This window comes from Aspergillus udagawae, assembly GCF_001078395.1.
Source record: "Aspergillus udagawae IFM 46973 DNA, scaffold_6, whole genome shotgun sequence".
NCBI lineage: Eukaryota > Fungi > Ascomycota > Eurotiomycetes > Eurotiales > Aspergillaceae > Aspergillus > Aspergillus udagawae.
Window position 1 is genome coordinate 1,415,419 of NW_025091269.1, and position 20,539 is coordinate 1,435,957.

Consider the following 20,539-nt stretch of genomic DNA (forward strand, 5'->3'; position numbering starts at 1 on the left):
TTCCTGCTCCAAGTCACAGTCATGGCGAGCTCCGATCTCGTTGACCATTCTCCCCGCCATCCTACCAAAGCCGCACAGCTGGCCAGTGCCTCGAATGTCGTTCTCATTGACAATTACGATTCTTTCACCTGGAACGTATACCAATATCTTGTTTTAGAGGGAGCCACCGTCACGGTTTTTCGCAATGACGAGATCACCTTGGAAGAGCTGATTGCCAAGAAGCCGACTCAACTGGTCATTAGTCCTGGCCCAGGCCATCCAGAAACAGATGCCGGTATCAGTAATGCGGCCATTAAGTACTTCGGTGGGAAAATACCTGTATTCGGTGTTTGTATGGGACAGCAATGTATGATCACGTCTTTTGGTGGAAAGGTCGACGTTTTCGGTGAAATCCTGCATGGCAAGACATCGATACTGAAGCATGACGGCAGAGGTGTCTATGAAGGTTTGCCTCCTGTTGTTGAAGTGACTCGATATCACTCGTTGGCTGGAACGCATGCTACTGTCCCAGACTGTCTGGAAGTTACATCAACTGTCCCATTGAACGATGGCAGCGGCAAGGATGTCATCATGGGAATCAGACACAAGCAATACGCAGTGGAAGGTGTCCAGTTCCACCCGGAAAGTATTCTCACGGAGCATGGCCGCACTATGTTCAGGAACTTCTTGAAGCTTACAGCAGGGACCTGGGAGGCCAACGGCAAATCCTCATCCGACTCGGCCAAGGTGAGCGGCACCGCACCAAGGGTAGACAAGAAAACTTCCATCCTGAATAAGATCTATGATCACCGGAGAGCAGCCGTTGCTGTTCAGAAATTGATTCCATCGCAACGTCCCGAAGATCTTCAGGCTGCCTACGACCTCAGCCTTGCGCCACCTCAGATTTCATTTCCTGCTCGCCTCAGACAATCCCCCTATCCACTATCGTTGATGGCAGAGATCAAGCGGGCTTCTCCATCCAAGGGCATGATTGCGGAGACGGCATGTGCTCCGGCTCAGGCCCGACAATATGCTAAGGCTGGAGCTAGTGTCATCTCAGTTCTCACTGAGCCAGAATGGTTCAAAGGCAGCATCGACGATCTGCGAGCCGTCCGTCAGAGCCTGGAGGGCTTGCCCAACCGGCCCGCTGTCCTTCGGAAAGAATTCATTTTTGACGAATATCAAATTTTGGAGGCACGCCTAGCTGGTGCCGATACCGTCCTGCTCATCGTGAAGATGCTGAGTGTTGAGCTTCTTACGAGGCTTTACAATTACTCTCGCAGTCTTGGAATGGAGCCTCTCGTCGAAGTCAACAACCCAGAAGAGATGAAAATTGCTGTTGAACTGGGCGCCGAGGTGGTGGGCGTCAACAACCGGGATCTGACAAGCTTTGAGGTCGATCTTGGCACAACGAGTCGATTGATGGACCTGGTACCTGAAAGCACCATCGTTTGTGCTCTCAGTGGTATCTCTGGACCAAAGGATGTGGAGGCTTATAAAAAGGATGGTGTCAAGGCTATCCTTGTCGGCGAGGCGCTGATGCGGGCCCCAAACACATCTGCCTTTGTTGCAGAACTTTTAGGGGGAAACGCCGAAAATAACTCCAAGCCGGCGCAGAGCTCACGGTTGGTGAAGATCTGTGGAACTCGGTCGGAAGAGGGTGCACGTGCCGCTGTCGAGGCTGGTGCGGATCTGGTTGGCATTATCCTTGTGGAAGGACGTAAACGATGTGTACCTGACGATGTCGCTCTGCGCATTGCTCAGGTAGTGAAGTCAACCCAGCGCCCTACTGTCCAGCCTGACTCCACATCACCCGGCAATACTTCTTCCTCCGACTTCTTTGATCACTCTACCCGCGTCCTGCGTCATCCAACGCGGGCTCTGCTTGTAGGAGTGTTCCAAAATCAACCGTTGGCTTACATCCTGGACAAGCTGCAAAAAATAGGTTTGGACGTCGTGCAGCTGCATGGGTCAGAACCTCTCGAATGGGCCAGCCTAATCCCTGTGCCTGTCATTCGTAAATTTGCCTTGGATGAGTCTGGTATTGCACGCAGAGCTTATCACAGCTTGCCTTTGCTCGATTCTGGTGCAGGTGGCTCTGGTGAGCTTCTCGATCAGGCGCGTGTTCAGAAAGTCCTTGGTGGCGATGATGGGCTACGAGTTATTCTGGCAGGTGGCTTGGACCCTTGCAACGTTGCTGATACCATCAAGAAGCTGGGAGACTCTGGACACAAAGTGGTTGGGGTTGATGTGAGCTCTGGTGTGGAATCTGATGGTTCACAAGATCCTGCCAAAATTCGTGCTTTTGTGCAAGCTGTGAAAACCTTCGAAGCTTAATGCAGAAAGCCCCTTGCCTTGCTCTGTGGCATATCTTCTATGATGAGTTGATGACTCTCTTATGACTAGAAGGCTTACATTCTCCAAGATCATGTCTCACTCATATTCTATCTTGGGATCACTCTCGGGTTACATATATCTCATTATTTCCAGAATTCAGAAACATTTCATGTCTTTTCTGAAGTTCCTCTAATTATTCCTAGCAGTCTCAGTGAAATGAACACATTTAGGTTACCTCATTGCCAACTCATGTCTTCCTGAGGGTTAGTAACACATGGCTTGCAATTCAGTATCAGCCCTGATAGCGTTACAAAACTACCAATTCTCTATGCTTCCTCCCTTCCTCATCACTAACACATCTGCTAAACATTTCGAGTGCTCTCTGCTTCTTTGGCCTTGGCCTCTGATTTATTGGCGCTTTCATCAAACTCAAGCTATCACCTCGCCTCTAGTAACCATGGGAAAGACATTTAAAAATATCCATGCCTGTGCCGTTGGCAGGTTCCCTGTCAACGGGGATAAGATCCCACAGTGGATTCGAGCCCATGGAGGGACCTTCTCGAAGGGCGTCACCGAGGATGTTACGCACTTGATTACCACGAAGGACACCTTCGAAAAGAATGTCGAAGCAGGTATTAATTCCCTTTTGCCGCCGAGACTACCCATTTTACTAAGGCTGCCGATGGAGCAGTTCAAAAAGCCAAGCTTCTGGAAACAATCAAGATTGTGACCTACGCCTGGCTCGAGGACTCTTTACAGTCCAAAAGCCGTAGGCCGAAGCCCGAGGGAGCCTATCTTTTGGCGATTGTCTCGAACAAAGAGAAAAAGAAACAGAGACGAGCCGCAAGGGTGCAGACGAGGCAGTTGAAGGCTAAGGCCAAGTCATCGGGTACGTGTGGCCATTATGTTGCTGATGCTTCAAGATATTGACTGTAGCCAAGCACCTGGAAACGATTCGTCTAAGCCAAAGTTTCGAACCAGCAAGGGGGAAGCCTTAACTGCAGGTATGTTTCCCTAACAAGGGTGCGGTTATGCGGTCTGACAGACTCCAAATGTCAAGCGAACTATCACATCTATGTTGACAAGTGCACCGGGGAAACGTACACTGCTACTATTTACCGCCATTTATCTCGGAACAATACACGCGAGAGATTCCATATCAAGGTAGACCCCTGCCTCTGAAGGGCCAAGCAACCTCTTCGTGCTCCCAGCATTAAGCTGATACATCTGTAGGTCCACGAGTCAAACGACGTTCCTCACACTTACGCGACGCAAGTCAAGTACAGTCGCACCGGAAAGTCCACTGACGAGATTCTCGCGCCTCCCGGCAGTGACAAGAACACTGCGATAGCAGCATTCAGAGACTTTTTTGCGGCCAAGACGGGGAAGGATTGGGAGTGTCGACTGGATGGGATACTAGTGCCTCCAAAGCACGACGTTGATGGAAAGAAGCTTCCACCCCATGAGGGCTGGTTTTACTATGAAAATGGCAGATCTCTTCTTTCAAACTTTCTTCGCCAGGTTGAGACTCGAAGTTCTGCAGCGGGCCAGGGAGCTGAGCAAATTGCTATCGGCTCGAACAACAATGACCGTGGTCCTTTGACGCCGCCGGATGGTAAAGACGAATCTGTCAAATATCAAACCTAAGCCTGCGCACAGGGTGTCTCTGAAAGAAGACAGCGGTCAGTTCTTTCGAGGCCAAACCGTTGATTCCGCAAAAGTCCGATAATTTTGGTCCTGTGAGCTAGCCATACAATTGCAGTATTCATTAGGGCGAATGGTCTTCATCTAACTGGAAATATCCGGTTACGGAGGCCTTGAGCATGGGTGTATCATTGCCACTGTTGGCAACCCCGGCTATTTTATGGTTGTGTTACAGGTGATGGGTCTGTCTTGCTTGAGCGCTGCCTTATCTAGTCGATGACATTCTCCTTCTCATTTCACTGTTCTCTGGGCTGTCGAGCTATGGCGCACTCTTGTTCATTATTTCGGAGCTACAGGTTGGCTAGCCTTGCTATCTCCTAACGAACAGCTTCACAGTCGAGGATCCGTCATTTCTTACGGTTTTTGCAGAAGACTTTGAAGCGAATTTGACATTCCTCTCAATGTGGGTATAACCAATCTAATGAATAATGATGCAGTGCTACCAATCATCAAGCACTTTGATCCCTCCCAAACACCTTGTGCGCCACTAGATTTTTTGCATCCGTAGGAATATACATAGAATCACTGCCTCTGGTCGATGTCCCACATGCTCACAGATAGTCCTTCTTCTTGCTGGTTCTTGTGTACTGCGTGAGAGCCCATTCGACATCACCACTTGAGCCCTTCTCCAGCGAGCCGCCGCGGATTTCGAAAAGTCTCATTGTCATCCGCGGGCCAACCTCAGCCAACTCGACATCCCGGTACCCAGTCTTAACGAAGACATGGTGCCGGACCTCAATGTTATCCTCCTTATTCACGAAGGTCACAACACGGTTGCCGACCTTACCAGCCTCACGAGGCGGGAACAGATGCTTCAGAATCTGAACCACACGGAGACCGAGCTTCGTTTTAAAACCCTCAAAGATTAGGTGAGGGTAGCTCTCCGAAACAGTCCCACGGGCCGCATTGGGGATATCTGCACGGAGAACGACGTTGTGCAACGAGAAACTGGCTGTCGGGCCATGAGGAAGATGAGAAATGGTCATCGCGGTGGGCGTTCCACGGTGTTCGTGTAAGAGAACCATGTCTGTCAGCGCGGCGGCATTTGCGCTCGCCACGAGATCGGGAAGGACTAGGTTACCACGATTCAGGCGGATTGAGGTGGGTAGAAGCAATCGAATTTCCTTCGCAAATGTGCCTAGACGGACGGAGGGTGACCGGGAGGTGGTGACAATCGGACGAGGGTCGATAATACCAGAGGTGAGAGCGTATTCATCATCGAGGTCAGCATATTCGGTCTCTGCGTTCTGCTTGTCGGCCGTCGGTAATGATTCATCGTATTTGAAGTCTTCACGGAGCGTTTTGTCAGCCGCTATTGAGGGGTCAAGAGTCTTTCCGGTGGCCAAAGAAGCCTTGAGTTGAGCTCTTTTTTCGGCGATGGAGGCATCGCGGAGAAGCAGAGCTCTCCGATAGAGATAGTCTCGACGCTCACGGGCTTGACGGCGCTAGGTGTCGGTCAGAAATCTTCTGTGAATTTATAAAAAATAGACAATCCAGACAAGGTGTATGCGAGCGACATATTACTTACCAGCATCTTCTTTAGCGAATTTTGGAGTGGTCTGTATGATTGCTTGTCGAATCTGGTCCGCCGAATAACTTTTTTTTCTCCGGAAGAGCTGCGTCATTGGCCTGAACCGGCTACCGGACTGTGGGCTTCTGGCGGCAAAAGGTCCGATAACTTAAAACATTCAAAGCCGATCGCAGTCCACTGACTCGCTCTCACAAAGTCCTGTCAACTACACCGTCCTGATTTTCAGGATTAGCGACTTTCGTTCGCCGGGTTTATAGTGACGGAAGGCAAAGTCAAGTGGGCTAGGGTATCGGAGATCAACCGGTATGTTCTGTCTGTTTGGTATGCTGATATAGGTTGACTTACTAAGACCCGAACTTAGTTTCTCTCATTCCTGTGCCCCTCTACTGTGGTACACTGGATCTTCTCAACAGAAGGACTGAGGATCGTCCATTTGCTCATTCATTTAGGACGACTGGCTTGTCCTGACGCTCATTTGGTTCCCGTATTTCCGGCATCTTCGATTTCCGTCGCGGTTGCCACGCTACCGTCTTTCTCGAAACGTTCCGCTTAGTGGTACTGCTCTCCTTGCCTAGAGTCAGGTCTAACTTGATAACCCATTAAGTTCCGACTTCAGCCGACTATGGCTGCTATTGGCGATGGTAGGGCTCCAGCGGATCTCGATGAGACTACTTTGAACTTGACCGGTGGTCCGCGCCCAAGGAGACACGATGATGAAGATGATGGATCGGATAATTTTGGTGACGACGATGTCGACAGTGTTACCAGCGCCGCTGTGACTGGCCGCAGGCAAAATGAGGGCAATTATGAGGAGGAGAAGGAGCTACCTCCGCATGCATGCGCGTGAGTAACTACGAAACCATCTTTCTCTCTGGTCCGAATCTTTCGCTGACGTTTATCCCCCTTGCTATAAGTTATTGCGGTATCCATAATCCCAGCAGTGTGGTAAAATGTCTGGCTTGCAGCAAGTGGTTTTGCAGTGCTCGTGGGAACACGTCCTCTTCTCATATCGTCAACCATCTTGTCCGAGCTCGCCACAAGGAGGTTCAGCTTCACCCTGCCTCATCCCTGGGCGACACTATCCTGGAGTGCTACAACTGCGGAACTAAGAACGTTTTTCTACTGGGTTTTATTCCAGCCAAATCCGACACAGTCGTGGTTTTGCTTTGTCGTCAGCCTTGTGCTGCCATGCCGTCTTCAAAGGATATGAACTGGGACACTTCGCGCTGGCAGCCACTGATTGAGGATCGCTCATTCCTGCCATGGCTTGTTGCCGCTCCATCGGATCAAGAGCAGCTCCGGGCCCGGCATCTTAGCCCACAGTTGATCGCAAAACTGGAGGAAATGTGGAAGGAGAATTCTCAGGCAACTTTCGCGGACTTGGAGAAAGCTACGGCGGTAGATGACGAGCCCGCGCCTGTTCTCTTACGCTACGACGATGCTTTTCAGTACCAAAACATCTTCGGGCCCCTGGTCAAGATTGAAGCAGACTACGACCGTAAGCTGAAGGAGTCTCAGTCACAGGATGGTCTCATCGTTCGTTGGGACCTTGGCTTAAACAACAAACATCTTGCCAGCTTCATTCTGCCAAAGCTCGAACTTGGAGACGTGAAATTGGCCGTGGGAGATGAGATGCGCCTCAAGTATACGGGTGAGCTACGTCCCAAGTGGGAGGGCGTGGGATACGTCATAAAGATCCCAAACAATCAGTCTGATGAAGTGACGATCGAGTTGCGCGCTAAGGGCGATCACAAATCTGTACCCACGGAATGCACCCACAACTTCACTGCGGACTATGTCTGGAAATCAACCTCATTCGATCGTATGCAGCTCGCCATGAAGACTTTCGCTGTTGACGAGATGAGCGTGTCTGGTTATATTTTCCATCGCCTCCTTGGACATGAAGTTGCGGCTGCACCTATGAAGACTCAGCTACCGAAGAAATTCAGTGTTCCTGGCCTACCGGAGCTCAACGGAAGCCAGATCAATGCAGTTAAGAGTGTGCTACAGCGGCCCATGAGCTTGATTCAGGGTCCCCCAGGAACCGGAAAGACTGTTACGTCTGCCACGATTATTTATCATCTCGCCAAGATTAACGGAGGTCAAGTCTTGGTCTGCGCACCATCCAACGTTGCGGTCGATCAGCTTTGCGAGCGTATTCACAGGACCGGTCTGAAGACAGTACGTGTGACTGCCAAGTCCCGTGAGGACGTTGAGTCACCCGTGGGCTTTCTTTCCCTGCACGAGCAGGTTCGCCTGAATGACAGCAACATTGAACTCATTAAGCTTAACCAGCTCAAGGCCGAGCTGGGCGAATTGTCAAGTCAAGACGAGAAGCGCTTGAAGCAACTCACTCGTTCGGCAGAGCGGGAAATTCTGAACAATGCCGACGTCATTTGCTGTACTTGTGTCGGCGCGGGTGACCCACGACTTGCCAAGCTCAAATTCCGCACCGTCTTGATCGATGAGTCGACGCAGTCGGCTGAGCCTGAGTGTATGATTCCACTGGTCCTTGGTTGCAAGCAGGTCGTTCTCGTCGGTGATCACCAGCAGCTTGGACCTGTTATTATGAACAAGAAAGCGGCCAAAGCGGGTTTGAACCAATCCCTCTTCGAGCGGCTTGTTATCCTCGGCTGCTCCCCTATTCGACTGAATGTGCAGTACCGTATGCACCCCTGTTTGTCGGAGTTTCCATCGAATATGTTTTATGAAGGTTCTTTGCAAAATGGTGTCTCTGCTTTTGACCGACTTCGCCGTGACGTGGATTTCCCTTGGCCTGTCGTTGACAGTCCCATGATGTTCTGGTCGAACCTTGGCAACGAAGAGATTTCGGCGTCAGGGACTTCGTATCTCAACCGAACCGAATCTACAAATGTGGAGAAAATCGTGACCCGCTTTTTTAAGGCCGGTGTGCAACCAGCCGACATTGGTATCATCACGCCTTACGAGGGTCAACGTAGCTACATCGTCAGCTCTATGCAGGCCAATGGCACGTTCAAGAAGGAGCACTACAAAGAAATCGAAGTCGCTTCTGTTGATGCTTTCCAAGGTCGAGAGAAAGACTTCATTATCCTTTCCTGTGTGCGTTCCAACGACCACCAAGGCATCGGTTTCTTGAGTGATCCGCGTCGTCTGAACGTTGCGCTTACCCGAGCGAAGTATGGCCTGGTCATTCTTGGAAATCCCAAGGTTCTGTCCAAGCATCCACTGTGGAACTGTCTACTGCAACATTTCAAGGAAAGGCACTGTCTTGTGGAAGGGCCCTTGTCCAACCTTCAGGAATCTCTGATTCAATTCAGTCGTCCAAAGCAGTCATATAGAGGTCCACAGAGGTTCCAGATGGCTTACAACCATGCTTCCAACGTCACCAGTGGAATGATGAACGGTCGGAACGGTCACCGAAATGAATTCCATGACACCGGCTCGGTGATTGGTTATATTCCCGACGACGTCTCCTCCGTACACTCCTCTGCCCTTGGAGGCGTCAATATCCCTTCAGGATATCCACCAATGTTCCAGAACTTTGCAGATTCCTGGCCTGCTCTTCCTGGTGCTAGACGAGCTAATGGCGCCAGAGGAAAAGGAGCACCTAGCGTTACTGGGGAATCCGTAGCAGCTACCGAGTCCGACATTACGGGAAGTATCATTGACGGAAGGAGCGTTGATCAGGGCGGTGTTAGCCTCGCTGGCTTGAGCATCAACGACATGAGCAAGCAGCCTAGTCTCAGTCAGTCCGACAGGTTGAAACGTTACGTGGAATCGGGCGGACGGGAGCCGTACAGGGCTGGCGTTCCAGACAACGGTAGCATCTTTGGAGGAAGCTCTGCCAGCATTCGTGTGACTCGTGGTGTTCCTGGACATATCCACGATGATGATGACACTCGCAGCGTCTCCACCGCTTTTGCGAGTCAAGTCGGAGGTAACTACGATTGATTCGGTGATACTGTAGACAGCGCCATTTAGGGTGGCTTCAGAAGCATGCAGTACCTCCATGATGTGGACAACCGTCGATTTCCAGATCCTCCAAATACGACTCCATGGCCTGCGAGAGTTGTCAAGTGCTTCATTGGACTTGACAGATCTCCATCATATGCCTCGGTCGGACTACATTGGTGGAAAGAACGTTGCGGCAGTGGCGAGGCCTCTCCTTTCAATGATCTCCCAGTCATTTTTCTGCCACCCCACATGGATCAGTGATGTCTGCGAGTGGTTGCCATTCTTAGTATTCTTAAGAGGCGCTTGATGATCCGTGAAAGGAGCGTCTTGACTGGCAGCGTTCATCATGTCCACGCGTATCATGGCTGAGCTGGATGACTTTGGATCATCAACGTATGAAATCTGTCTTGTCCTGTTCCGGCTTGCACATGACCTCAACACTTTTCGAGGCTGTTGGCCAATTCAATATCCTTAAAGGGTGATTGAACAAGATCGCGCTTATGACAAAGATGTTATCAGTGACATTCTGCCATTTCTGATTATTCCTGCTTGCCACTATTTACATTTTCTCTTCATTGGCTCGGCTTCGTGGCATTGCTAGGGCGATGTGGGGATTTGGCAACGTTCTTCGTGGCGCTAGCTGGGCAAGGTCGCCTTGATTGTGGTCGGTATTGCCCTCCCCTGGCTTGCTGGTCCACCGCATGAAACTCCCTAGCGATGTCCGCATCGCCGAGCTGCAACCTCTCTTGCAATGAAATCCAACTATTGTCATTCTTTAAAGCACTATCTTTCTAGATGAAATGCTGAACGTAGAAAGAAGTAGCTCGGCCTTCGCAAATATACAGATGTCTGCAACTGTCATTCTGACCGGTATCCTTCAGCGCTCAACATGAATATAAATAGATTTCAACATCCTGGTAGACGATCAGTCCTTCTCAAGGCAGGCATCCACAAATCATGCATGCTTGGCATTCTGCAAGGTTCGGAACTTTGTCGTAGCATGTCTTAACTTGGGTTTAGCAATCTCTCTGTGTACATCACTCTGCAGACTCAGCCACAACCATAATCTAGTCCACTCGACCAGACCACAACAGAAGTAGGCCACTATGGACGAAATCCAGCGTGAATCATCGCTCCTATACCTTTGGATTCGGATAAGATTTGTGCAGCATTTTGAACTCCCGGGGTTTCCAGCCGAAATGCTGGACTGTAGTGCTGCGCCACTGCAAGATGAACAGTCTGCTATTTTCGCTCATCTAGTCGAATTACCATTCTGCATGTCGGCGTGTTGGATAAACATTTCCTACAACTTCTAGAAGGAAGAACTGAGGTGCCTATTCGATGGCTATGTTGACCATGATCTTGTACTCTCTGTTTGGATTTGTAGGGCGGCCTTCGGAGCCGAATGATACTCTATCCAAGAACAGGGCTGCTTTGCTACGTAGACTACAACCTGTTCTTGGCGGAAGTATCAACCTTACTGAGTGTAGATTGAGTTTCGTGTGCCTCGTGTCGTGTATAGCTGTACTTGACTCGAAGCAAATCAATCCCGAGCATGAAGGTGATGCGCATTAATCGGGTAATATAAATATACTGCTAGCAAAGTGGCATTGGGGGTGAAGGCGAGAATCCCTTTAGCGAATGGGAAAGCTCCGTATATCCGCTGAGCAACTGTGACATCTACTGTCGCGAATGCCTGGTTTCCTAGGCTGCCGACTTCTTGGACCAGCCAGGTCACAGTCCGGATTGGGCTACAACCGCCGGTTTCATACTCGTGCCCCAGCGGTCAGAAGATTGGGTACCTCAGGTACACGCTGACTTTGACGTGGTCTGGCAGAGATGGATCTGAGTCGGGCTACCAGTAAGCCTGCAGAAGTAGGGATCAAGATCAACTGGACTAGGATAATGATAAGCTGAAAATGATCTTGAATCCGATGAATTCGTAGACTGATCCAGGGCGGTGAAGAGCGATCGACGGTGGCTGAGGGTATGAATCCTCTGTACTGCTGCGCCACTGTGATTGGCTGGCATTCTGTGGCGGCTGCTCTCAAGCAGCACTTTCGAGATCCTCTCCATGTTGAACTAGGTAGGATTTATTCGGATACTTTTGCCTCTACTTACCAATAATACCTAATAAAACAAATTATGTCTTGAACGGCTGCCTGATTCCTACGCAGATGACTCATTGAATATAATTACGACCCAAGGTCTCATCCTCGGTGCCACTAGATGTCGACTTTCCGCTTCGGGTCTTGACTGACTATAACGATCACAACGCGACATACATCACACCACGTGTGCAGCAGTATCGACTCAAAATCCCCAGTCCTTTGGGTGTGAATCACAGTACTCTAGAGTATATCATCGCATCTGCTTCACCAAGTCTTGAGGTATCCTTGCATTTGTTTCTCAACAATAGCTGGTACCACGCAGTCACATGATTTTTATGTGGCGGCTCGCCAAATTCGATTAGTCATTCGCTAGTGGATGCCTTGCTACCTGAACGCCTGAAAAAATCGGCACCCCCGTCTTCCTCGTAAGGAACCAACATGTCTACTTGAGCGCCACCCACGAGATCAAGTCACTGACGGATTTATATCAGCATTACTGCCTCTCAAATCGATTTAGTTCCTTTCCTCTTATCCTTAGATCATATTATTGTTCGACTCTCGAGTCTTGTGTCGCTTCATACTCGAATTTCCTCCAAACTAGGCCCCCAATCTTGACTGAGCGGCGGGGCTGTACTTGCGATATGGGTGACGGCTCTGACTATCCAAGCCCACGAAGTGAAGGTCCCGGAGTACCTACAGCTGTCCTCGTCCCTGCTCCGGACTCTCTGTCGCCTGTTCCAAAGATGAATGAGCAAATGCCTCCTGGTTTCATGGAAGGCGCTCGTCCTCGACTGTCGGTCAGAAGAGCGCGGGATCCACCCAAGAACGCAGCCGGCCAAATCTATTGTGATCATCCCGAATGCCAGCAGTCGCCTCCAACATTTCGGCGCCCTTGTGAATGGAAGTAAGTTCATGCTAAGATCAATCCTCACGCGTTTGATAAGAGCTAACGCGTCTTCACCTGTAGCAAACACATGGATAAACATGACCGTCCCTACAAGTGTCTTGAACCAGGGTGTGACAAGATTCAAGGATTCACCTACTCTGGTGGGCTTCTGAGACACCAACGCGAGGTTCACAAAAAGAACATCAATGCCAAAAAGCCACTGATGTGTCCATACACCGACTGCAACCGCAGCACAGGGAATGGTTTCACACGTCAAGAGAACTTGAAGGAACATCTTCGCCGCCGACACATGCACACTGAAAATGGTCCTTCTACAGAACTGCCCATGCTTTCAACACCAGACCTGGATGGCAACCATGCTCTTTCAGTTCCTCCGTCCGTTAAGCGGAAGCGCGACTCTCTTGATGATGATATCTCGGTCGCTCTTCCAGGCGATGAAGAAAACGAGGTCGATTTGCGCAATGAACTGAAGAGACTGCGTCGCGAGGTTCAAGAGAAGGATCGCCGACTCGAAGAACTTGAGAGAATTGTCGCTGGATTGCAGCAGGCCATTCCTCAGCCAACCATCCCGCAAACTGCTGTGTCGCAGGGGTGATGCGCAGGTCTTGGTACTAGACTCAGCTTTGCGACATCCGCCTTCGCTCTCATGACTTTCTACATTTGATTCAGTTGTTGCATTTTGCGGGCGTTTTCGTTTTCATGTACGGGTCTCTGGTCTGCGCTTACTCGAAATCAATGGGAGGTTAATGTCGGTGTGTCCATCTCAGAACGCATCATCACAACACACATCTGGCGTTTTGCTCGAGGTCGATCATACAACTAAGGCGGTGTTTTAATGGCTGTTTACCTTTGTTTGCTGGATTCCTGAATTATACCCAGGTGTTATCTTAAATGCCCCTCTCTTACTGCTCCCCTTCGCAATTCTGAGCTCTTCTACCACCTTACTCTACTATGTACTATCCATCTGAGTGCCATCGGGTACTCTCGTTTCATAGCTCTGGGATCTAATGGAAAGGAAAAATCGCTACTACGATTGCCCGAGTTACCCATGTTTGTCTGACTCGTTAGCCTGGTGTCACTTTATTTTCCCATCCTCTTGACCCTCGAACGATCAACTTGCCATGCCACCTCACCATAAGGAAGCCTAGACCATCCCCATCCAAAGTCATAAGCCGAATAAGACTGTAGTATCGATTTGTCAGCTTGTTCCTAACTTTCCTAGCTCATCCTTAGGGCCGTTGTAACAGAGTAGGAGACACGTACTATACGAAGGATGACTCTTGTAAGGTAGTATATGGTCTGACTCAATCCGGTATCTTTCGGATACCAGCCCCCCATTTCAAGTATGACTCGACTTGACCCGCTAGGATTTTGTTCTCTTTGCCGAATTATTACAATTCTGCTGATGGTATGGTATGTCATGTGAGTTTGCGACAGGGAGCGCCTTAGGCTTCCATCCCTTCTTGAGACTGCCAAGGTGCTTCTCTTCGGATTCAGAGGTAACATGGAGAGCCATAAGTCTACTGATCTATGAATTTACGCGAGTTCGAGTAAGGGTGTTTCTGGACCTGTTATGTTCACCATACTCGGTGTTAGCATGGGCCTCTGCGTTATACGAACTTCATGAAGCTCGAATACTAATCATACGGTGCAGAGTCTGTACCCTGAGGATCGTTGAGTTCCCAGTGGTCTTTTTAGCCCTCTCGATGGCACGAGTGGCTCCATACATCGAGTAAGCGAGAAAGCGTATAGTTGACCTAATTGTCCTATCCGTTCGGTGTATGAGGTTCATGGAAAAAGCTCCTCTCCGTTTATTGCCATGCTTGCTCTGGTCACATGTAACTGAACGACGTTGGGCTTATGCCTGAATGGAAATGACATGGTAGATTTCGCAGGCGGTGCCTAGACAAGCGCTATTGCGATGAAGACGCTCTAAGTTTCCATCTTACGGTCAAAAAGTCCTGGACATCAAGAATCTATTAACGAAAGACTCAGATCACTCGGCAAGAATCTCTTCAGAGAAATCCGTTGTCTGACTGTCTTGCTCGACTATCATATGCATTTCAGAAGGAGTGTGCTTCATGTAGACACAGCTAAGGAAGGTCATTCCTGTGCCATTGCTGAGTCATCAGGCACTCAGCCCAGGCAACGACTGCTTTTTGGGTGCTTTTGATGCTAACCTGGGAGACCCTGCTGTGGTGCCTGGAAACTCAGGTATGACTTGAGGCAAGTCTAATGGCAAGAGGAAAATGTTGGGGAAAGATCAAGTCAAGTAGTGACATTGCTACTCGCTCCTTATATCTTCACATATTCACTCACTCAGTGTTTGATCACTGTTTCTGCCCCTGAATGACTTTCACATTATCTACTCTCACTAATGAAATCTCTCATCGCTTCCTAATAACCATACAAGGAGAAGAAGCTATCGCAATATTCCCTTTGGCAGCAGATTCTAGTTATCTGCGACCCCATCGTCAAATCTTCTCAGTCAAGCTTGAAAGACTGTTCCGCAATAATGACTCCGGCTCGTTGCAATGAGGCTTCGATGTCGGAGCAAGAGGGTTCGCATTATGTTCGAACTCATGAATACATCTCTGGAAGTGCAAAGACTCGTCTAACAACGTCTGTACCTTCAATCTATGATGAGGACAACTCTCTTCAGGAAGTCATCAGCCCTTCTTCTCATGATTTCCAGGAAGGGGAGTTCGTTTGCTCGGGATTCTTCCAGATGGTCAACCCGGGTAATTTTGTGCATCGAGTCGTGGCGCCAGACTGGGACTACGTGATGCGGAGACAGGCGCAAGCAATCCTGCCATTTCTCTACTTGGGTCCTGTCTCCTGTTTGAAAGACAAAGCCTGGCTCGCCCAAGAGGGTTTCACGTTGCTACTGGCGATACGCAACAAGCGCTCAGCGCAGGCGCGCCTGGTTTCTGGTGAAAAAGTTGGTGCGGAGCTGGGAGTTGAAGCAGACGCGGTCGATGTCATGGACAACCAGGAACTCATCTCGGCATTCCCTTATGCTATACGCCGCATTAACGATCATCTCGTATCCTCTGGGGCTGCTGGTGGCTCTAGAGCACCGGGAAAGAAGATCCTTGTCTTCTGTGAGTCTGGCAACGAGCGCTCGGCCACGGTCGTCATAGCGTATTTGATGGTCATGCTCAACCTGAACATGGCAGTCGCATCACATCTCGTCCAGCTTCGAAGATTCTGTATCTGCATTGAAGAGCCACTGAGGGAGCTCCTCGCGTCCTTTCAGTCTATCCTTGATGCCAAACGGGATGTGCAGAAAGCCATAGAAGCGTCTACGTCGAACTCGACTCTGGGGATCCCTCAAGCGACCGTGTCTAGAAAAAGAAGCATTGCTGATCGTCTTGATGAGCCTACAACTACAGATGATGATTCAGTGGGAATGGACATGGACATGAATATGAATATTATGGATGATGGTTCGACTGATAGTAGAAAGCCTCTTGCCCCATTCCAAGACCGTTCGGATTGATAGCGTGAATGATCTGTCTTTTCAACATGGGAACTGCGCTTCTCAGAGGTGAATGCTGAGTTGACGTCTCGGCATGAGTTATTATTCTTGTTCCTCTTTCTGGTGACTCTTTTCTGTGTTTCCCATTTTGGAGATACCCAAACATCACTCACCTGTGTGGTGCACAGCGTTCATATTCTGCTACTATCCGCAAAGATCCTATTGCTTAAATAGCTACAATTCAACTTTTTACAAAAGGATCATCGTTGTCATTTTAGCCAAGACAATACAGGCCCAATTCTATTATCTTTCCGTTCCTTTTCTTCCTCATATTCGCTGTACAACACGTCCTCTGACGGCCTCAAACCTGGAAAGGCAGCCTTCTTCAGCCTCTGCACAGAGACAAGGACTGCTTCGTCTAGGGAGCATACTGGTTTGTTTTCCTTGCTGAAGACCTCATTCCATAACCTTGCTAAGTCGTCAGTGCGCGTCCAGTGCCAAACACCATCTAGCTCTGTCTCCAGAATTGAGCTCACCATGAGACTCCGCGAGAGTATCCGGCCACCTGAGCGCTTCAACTCCGAGCTAATCATCACACCATCACCAAAGAAGACTTTGCGCGAACCTACAAATCTGAGAATCCCTCACTCTATCGATTACAATCCAAATCTGCCTCCTGCTGCATTCCCCACGCTTGACCCGGCTAATCTCTCCCAATCGAGGCCCGGTGAACAGAATCGGGCGAAAGCTGAGCAGGATGGCGTAACTACAGCGGTGCAACGCGACGCCAGCTCGATTGAATTTCACGGGATGGATACGGAAGAGAAAGAGGCATGGGAGAAACTTGAAGATATCTCAATCGATGAGCTTGAGGATCTCATAGCGAGCAACGGGGAACTCAATCCTATCTATGTCAAAAACATGGAAAGCATGGCAACTGCAGAAACATCGTCTTCTTCTGATATGGACATCGAAGATAGCGATCATGACGAGCCGATGACGGACATAGACCGCCGTCACGCAGAGGTATGCTTCTTACCAGAGTATACACCTTATTCCTGTACTGACTCTTCCCAAGTCCATCAGGTTCATTCATGATCCCAAATGGTCTGACCTTTCTCCGAGCTTGCAAGCAGAGATCGCCATCAATCTCAGCCAACACTACAGATGGTCCACAGTCTATAGCAGGCTTGGCTTGGGGGAAAGGGAACGCGAGGAATTACAGGAATTCATCAGATGCCGTGACCATCAGGTAGCGATAGAAGACTCGGCGCTGCATGCTATGAGGGCAAAGCAACTCAGAGCGCTCCTCAGAATCGATAATGGCTCGGCGAGTCGCCATAAGACACCACACAAGCTGGTCTTTCGCAAGGTTTCCCGCAAGACCACACAAAGTCTCAAAAGCAACATAGAAACGGACTATCTGCTGTGTGAGGTCGGGGAACTCCTGAACGCCAGGCGATTCTTGCAGAGTCGTGGGATTGAAAGACATTATGCCGGGGAATGGAGTGGCAGTATCGTGACTTGGCCGAGGGCTCAAGATGCGTCTGATGCCGAGAGACGGGGGAGCCAAGGAGATTCGATGGTCAATGGGCCAGTGACTCCTTTGGGGGTTGGTTCGATCACCATAAACGACCGTAGACACGATTTCGCTGATTCTAGTAGGCCTCATCCGGCTTCTCCTCCCTATCGCATTGTTCCCACGACTGAAGATATTGAAGGAGCTCTGGTACAGTACCAGGGAAGAGATCTGCCTCCTCGCAAACTTTATCATCGTGGAGCAGGCACCCGACGACTGATCGTCCGCTTAAAATTCGGCCAACCAAGAGCTAAGTTTTTTCAAGCATGGAAGCAGTCTGTTCATCCGCGAAGATTGGTACAATCCTTACCACCTCTCGATGTCATTTATAAAGCATCATCGAGGCCTGAAGAATCCGAAGGAGGAGCTGGCACGACAACAACATCGGCCACAAATTCAAGTCATTCCGCTCTCGATGATTTCACGCAGTCGCTACGCAATGCGATCGACGAGGATTGGCAGCGAGGCTTACTTGAGCTCGAAGATACATCTTTGGTTTCCTGCTGGACGAAGTTCCAGCGAGAGTTACAACAGGCCACATTTGACCCAGACGCAAGTGAGCTTGTGGAAACCTTGGACTCGAATGTACACACCGATCGTCATTCGGAGCTCTCAGAGGCCATACCACGTATCAACCTCGCAGATGTTCGCCTTCCTTCACTGCCAACAACTCCAGGTAGAGTTATGTCACCTATGAGTGTTGAATATATCCAGAGCGGAGAAGATGGCTTCCCACCATTCGGCGACGCAAGAGCTCCACGAACAAACCCTGTCTTCGACAGCCCAGGAAGTAGCTGCTGGGAAACTTCATCGGATCGTGCAGCACCTTATTCACCCACGACACCACTGACCACGGTCACCAGCACTTTCGAATTCCTGGAAGAAAATTATAGCGAGAAAAGTGATGGTGACTGGGAGGATGCAGAAGACGAGGAAGAAGAGGACGAGATGATTTTGGTACCAGCCATGGGACCAGTAAGGGTAGCCACTCAGGGATAGATCTGGGGAGCTATGTACCATTTCCCATATGCGACGAGCCGTACTACTCCAGCTAGATCTAATCAAATATCTATCAAACCATCGCCATATTTGGTTGCTGATCTTCTGGCGTAGGGGACCATAGTTATAGTATAGACAACAGTGCGTCTTTGATAGGGGAACACATGTCACGTGAGTATACTGGTTCATTGAGCATCACGTGCCCCTGAACTATGTAGCGTACCTTTTCCCCTGACGGAATGAAGTTGTCCCGGGTGCCCCATCGGAGCCACTGCGGGATGCCCGAAATGGGTAACGGGGTCATATCATCATCACACCTCCAATAAATACTCCGTACAAGATTCCTAATAACCGGATTCCGGAGATATTCAATTGCAATATTTACAGTTCAGGTGACTCCTACTTCCACTATGTCAAATAAGAAGATCGAACAGTGGGAAATTGAGCGGTACTGGGAGATCTTCGCCTCATTGGCAAATGGCCATCCGCGCCTAAATAGCTCCCAAGCAGCCTCGGTGCTGAGGAACAGTCGGCTTAGTGATAATCAGCTTGAGAAAGTATGGGATTTGGCGGATGTTGACGGCGATGGAGAGCTGGACTTTGAGGAGTTTTGCGTTGCTATGCGATTAGTCTTCGACCTCGTCAATGGGGTATGTTACCGATACCGAGCTTCGTTGCGCGCTTTGTTGTGAACTGTCCTGCGCAGTACGAACGGTGATCATCCACTAACTGGGCTCACTGGACAGGAATTACAAGAAGTCCCTCGAGTATTGCCCGACTGGCTCGTTCCCGAGACCAAAGCCCACCTCGTCCAAGCTGGCCGTGCGCTGAGCGATCGCCCCGAGCAATTTGAGCGCATAGAAGATGAAGACGATACACCAGGCTTGAAGGACGGCTTCGACTGGTACATGAAACCCTCCGACAAATCTAAATACGAAGAGATCTATTCCGCCAACCGTAACCACCGTGGCGAGATCACATGTACGTACACCTCACCGTCTCGCTGGCCTAGTCGCATTCACCCCGTATCATCCACTCAAGGCTAATGCTGGTTACAGTTGAATCACTACAAGGCTTGTACGATTCCCTCGACGTCCCGGACACCGATATTCGCTCCGCATGGAATCTAGTCAACCCCTCTGCCTCCCCCGCAATCAACAAAGACGCCACTCTTGCCTTCCTGCACATCCTCAACTACCGGCACGAGGGCTTCCGCATCCCGCGCACCATCCCCGCCTCTCTCCGCGCCTCTTTCGAGAACAACAAGATCGACTACCAAGTTGACAACGCCCGCCCCGCACAAAGGTGGGGTGCAGACGGGGACACGGAGACCCCAACAGGGCGCAAAGCCAAGTTCGGCGACACGTATCTGAGTCGCTTAGGCGTGGGCGGGAAGGGCTCCTACACGCCCAAGGGCACGGACTTCAGCGACACAATCCAGGACGAAGAATGGGAGAAGGTGCGTCTGCGGCGCGAGCTCGCGGAGATGCAGGCCAAGCTTGATGCCGCCAATAAAGCCTCCGAAGGGGGCAGGGATCGGCCCCGGAACGACGGGCGCCCTAACTGGACCCTCATTAAGAAGGAGGCTCTTCAGCTTCTGGAATACAAAGAGCGTGAGCTCCGGGAGCTGCGAGAAGGCACGGGGAGAGCGAAGGCGGGTCAGGATCTGGAGCGGTTACGGGAGGACATCAGGACCGTCGGGGAGCAAGTTGAGGGGTTGAAGAGCCATCTCGCGCAGCGGAAAGAAGTCCTTTCTGATTTAAGGAGCCAGATTGAGGAGGAAAAGGCACGGCGGTAATAACCTCATTCTGGTCGATTTCTCCTTACTGCTAGATAGAACCTGACTTCCTCTCTTTGCATGCTTGCCGGTGGGTTATTTTTTCTTTGTGGCTAATTTATGTACAGCCATTCTCTTGGCGAGGAGCATAGGCGCTAAATGGATGATTCTCTTGTATTCTCCTCGCGATGTAGGGCT

The 20,539-nt window shown here is 50.1% G+C and overlaps 7 protein-coding genes across 7 annotated transcripts; 6 read left to right on the forward strand and 1 right to left on the reverse strand.

Annotated features, from left to right (window-relative positions):
• Positions 1-21: 21 nt before the first annotated feature.
• On the forward strand, positions 22-2,316 carry Aud_008258 (bifunctional anthranilate synthase/indole-3-glycerol-phosphate synthase; the record flags this gene model as incomplete). Its single annotated transcript, XM_043293135.1, has 1 exon — positions 22-2,316. One exon carries the CDS (start codon positions 22-24, stop codon positions 2,314-2,316), a length of 2,295 nt encoding a protein of 764 aa, XP_043149070.1.
• Positions 2,317-2,773: 457 nt separating this feature from the next.
• Positions 2,774-3,963, forward strand: Aud_008259 (BRCT domain protein; the record flags this gene model as incomplete). The annotated part of the gene is made up of 5 exons (XM_043293136.1): positions 2,774-2,948; positions 3,008-3,205; positions 3,258-3,320; positions 3,377-3,480; positions 3,550-3,963. The coding sequence occupies 5 exons, from the start codon at positions 2,774-2,776 to the stop codon at positions 3,961-3,963; spliced, it is 954 nt and encodes a 317-aa protein (XP_043149071.1).
• Positions 3,964-4,571: 608 nt separating this feature from the next.
• Aud_008260 (snoRNA-binding rRNA-processing protein IMP4) lies at positions 4,572-5,554 on the reverse strand (the record flags this gene model as incomplete). The annotated part of the gene is made up of 2 exons (XM_043293137.1): positions 4,572-5,465; positions 5,549-5,554. 2 exons carry the CDS (start codon positions 5,552-5,554, stop codon positions 4,572-4,574), a joined length of 900 nt encoding a protein of 299 aa, XP_043149072.1.
• A 6,685-nt stretch (positions 5,555-12,239) lies between these two features.
• Aud_008261 (putative C2H2 transcription factor) lies at positions 12,240-13,100 on the forward strand (the record flags this gene model as incomplete). Its single annotated transcript, XM_043293138.1, has 2 exons — positions 12,240-12,502; positions 12,566-13,100. 2 exons carry the CDS (start codon positions 12,240-12,242, stop codon positions 13,098-13,100), a joined length of 798 nt encoding a protein of 265 aa, XP_043149073.1.
• A 1,920-nt stretch (positions 13,101-15,020) lies between these two features.
• Aud_008262 (dual specificity protein phosphatase family protein) lies at positions 15,021-16,007 on the forward strand (the record flags this gene model as incomplete). The annotated part of the gene is made up of 1 exon (XM_043293139.1): positions 15,021-16,007. The coding sequence occupies one exon, from the start codon at positions 15,021-15,023 to the stop codon at positions 16,005-16,007; it is 987 nt and encodes a 328-aa protein (XP_043149074.1).
• A 516-nt stretch (positions 16,008-16,523) lies between these two features.
• Aud_008263 (uncharacterized protein) lies at positions 16,524-18,564 on the forward strand (the record flags this gene model as incomplete). Its single annotated transcript, XM_043293140.1, has 2 exons — positions 16,524-17,012; positions 17,065-18,564. 2 exons carry the CDS (start codon positions 16,524-16,526, stop codon positions 18,562-18,564), a joined length of 1,989 nt encoding a protein of 662 aa, XP_043149075.1.
• Positions 18,565-18,974: 410 nt separating this feature from the next.
• end3 (cytoskeletal adaptor protein SagA) lies at positions 18,975-20,362 on the forward strand (the record flags this gene model as incomplete). Its single annotated transcript, XM_043293141.1, has 3 exons — positions 18,975-19,214; positions 19,311-19,545; positions 19,623-20,362. 3 exons carry the CDS (start codon positions 18,975-18,977, stop codon positions 20,360-20,362), a joined length of 1,215 nt encoding a protein of 404 aa, XP_043149076.1.
• Between the last annotated feature and the right edge of the window lie 177 nt (positions 20,363-20,539).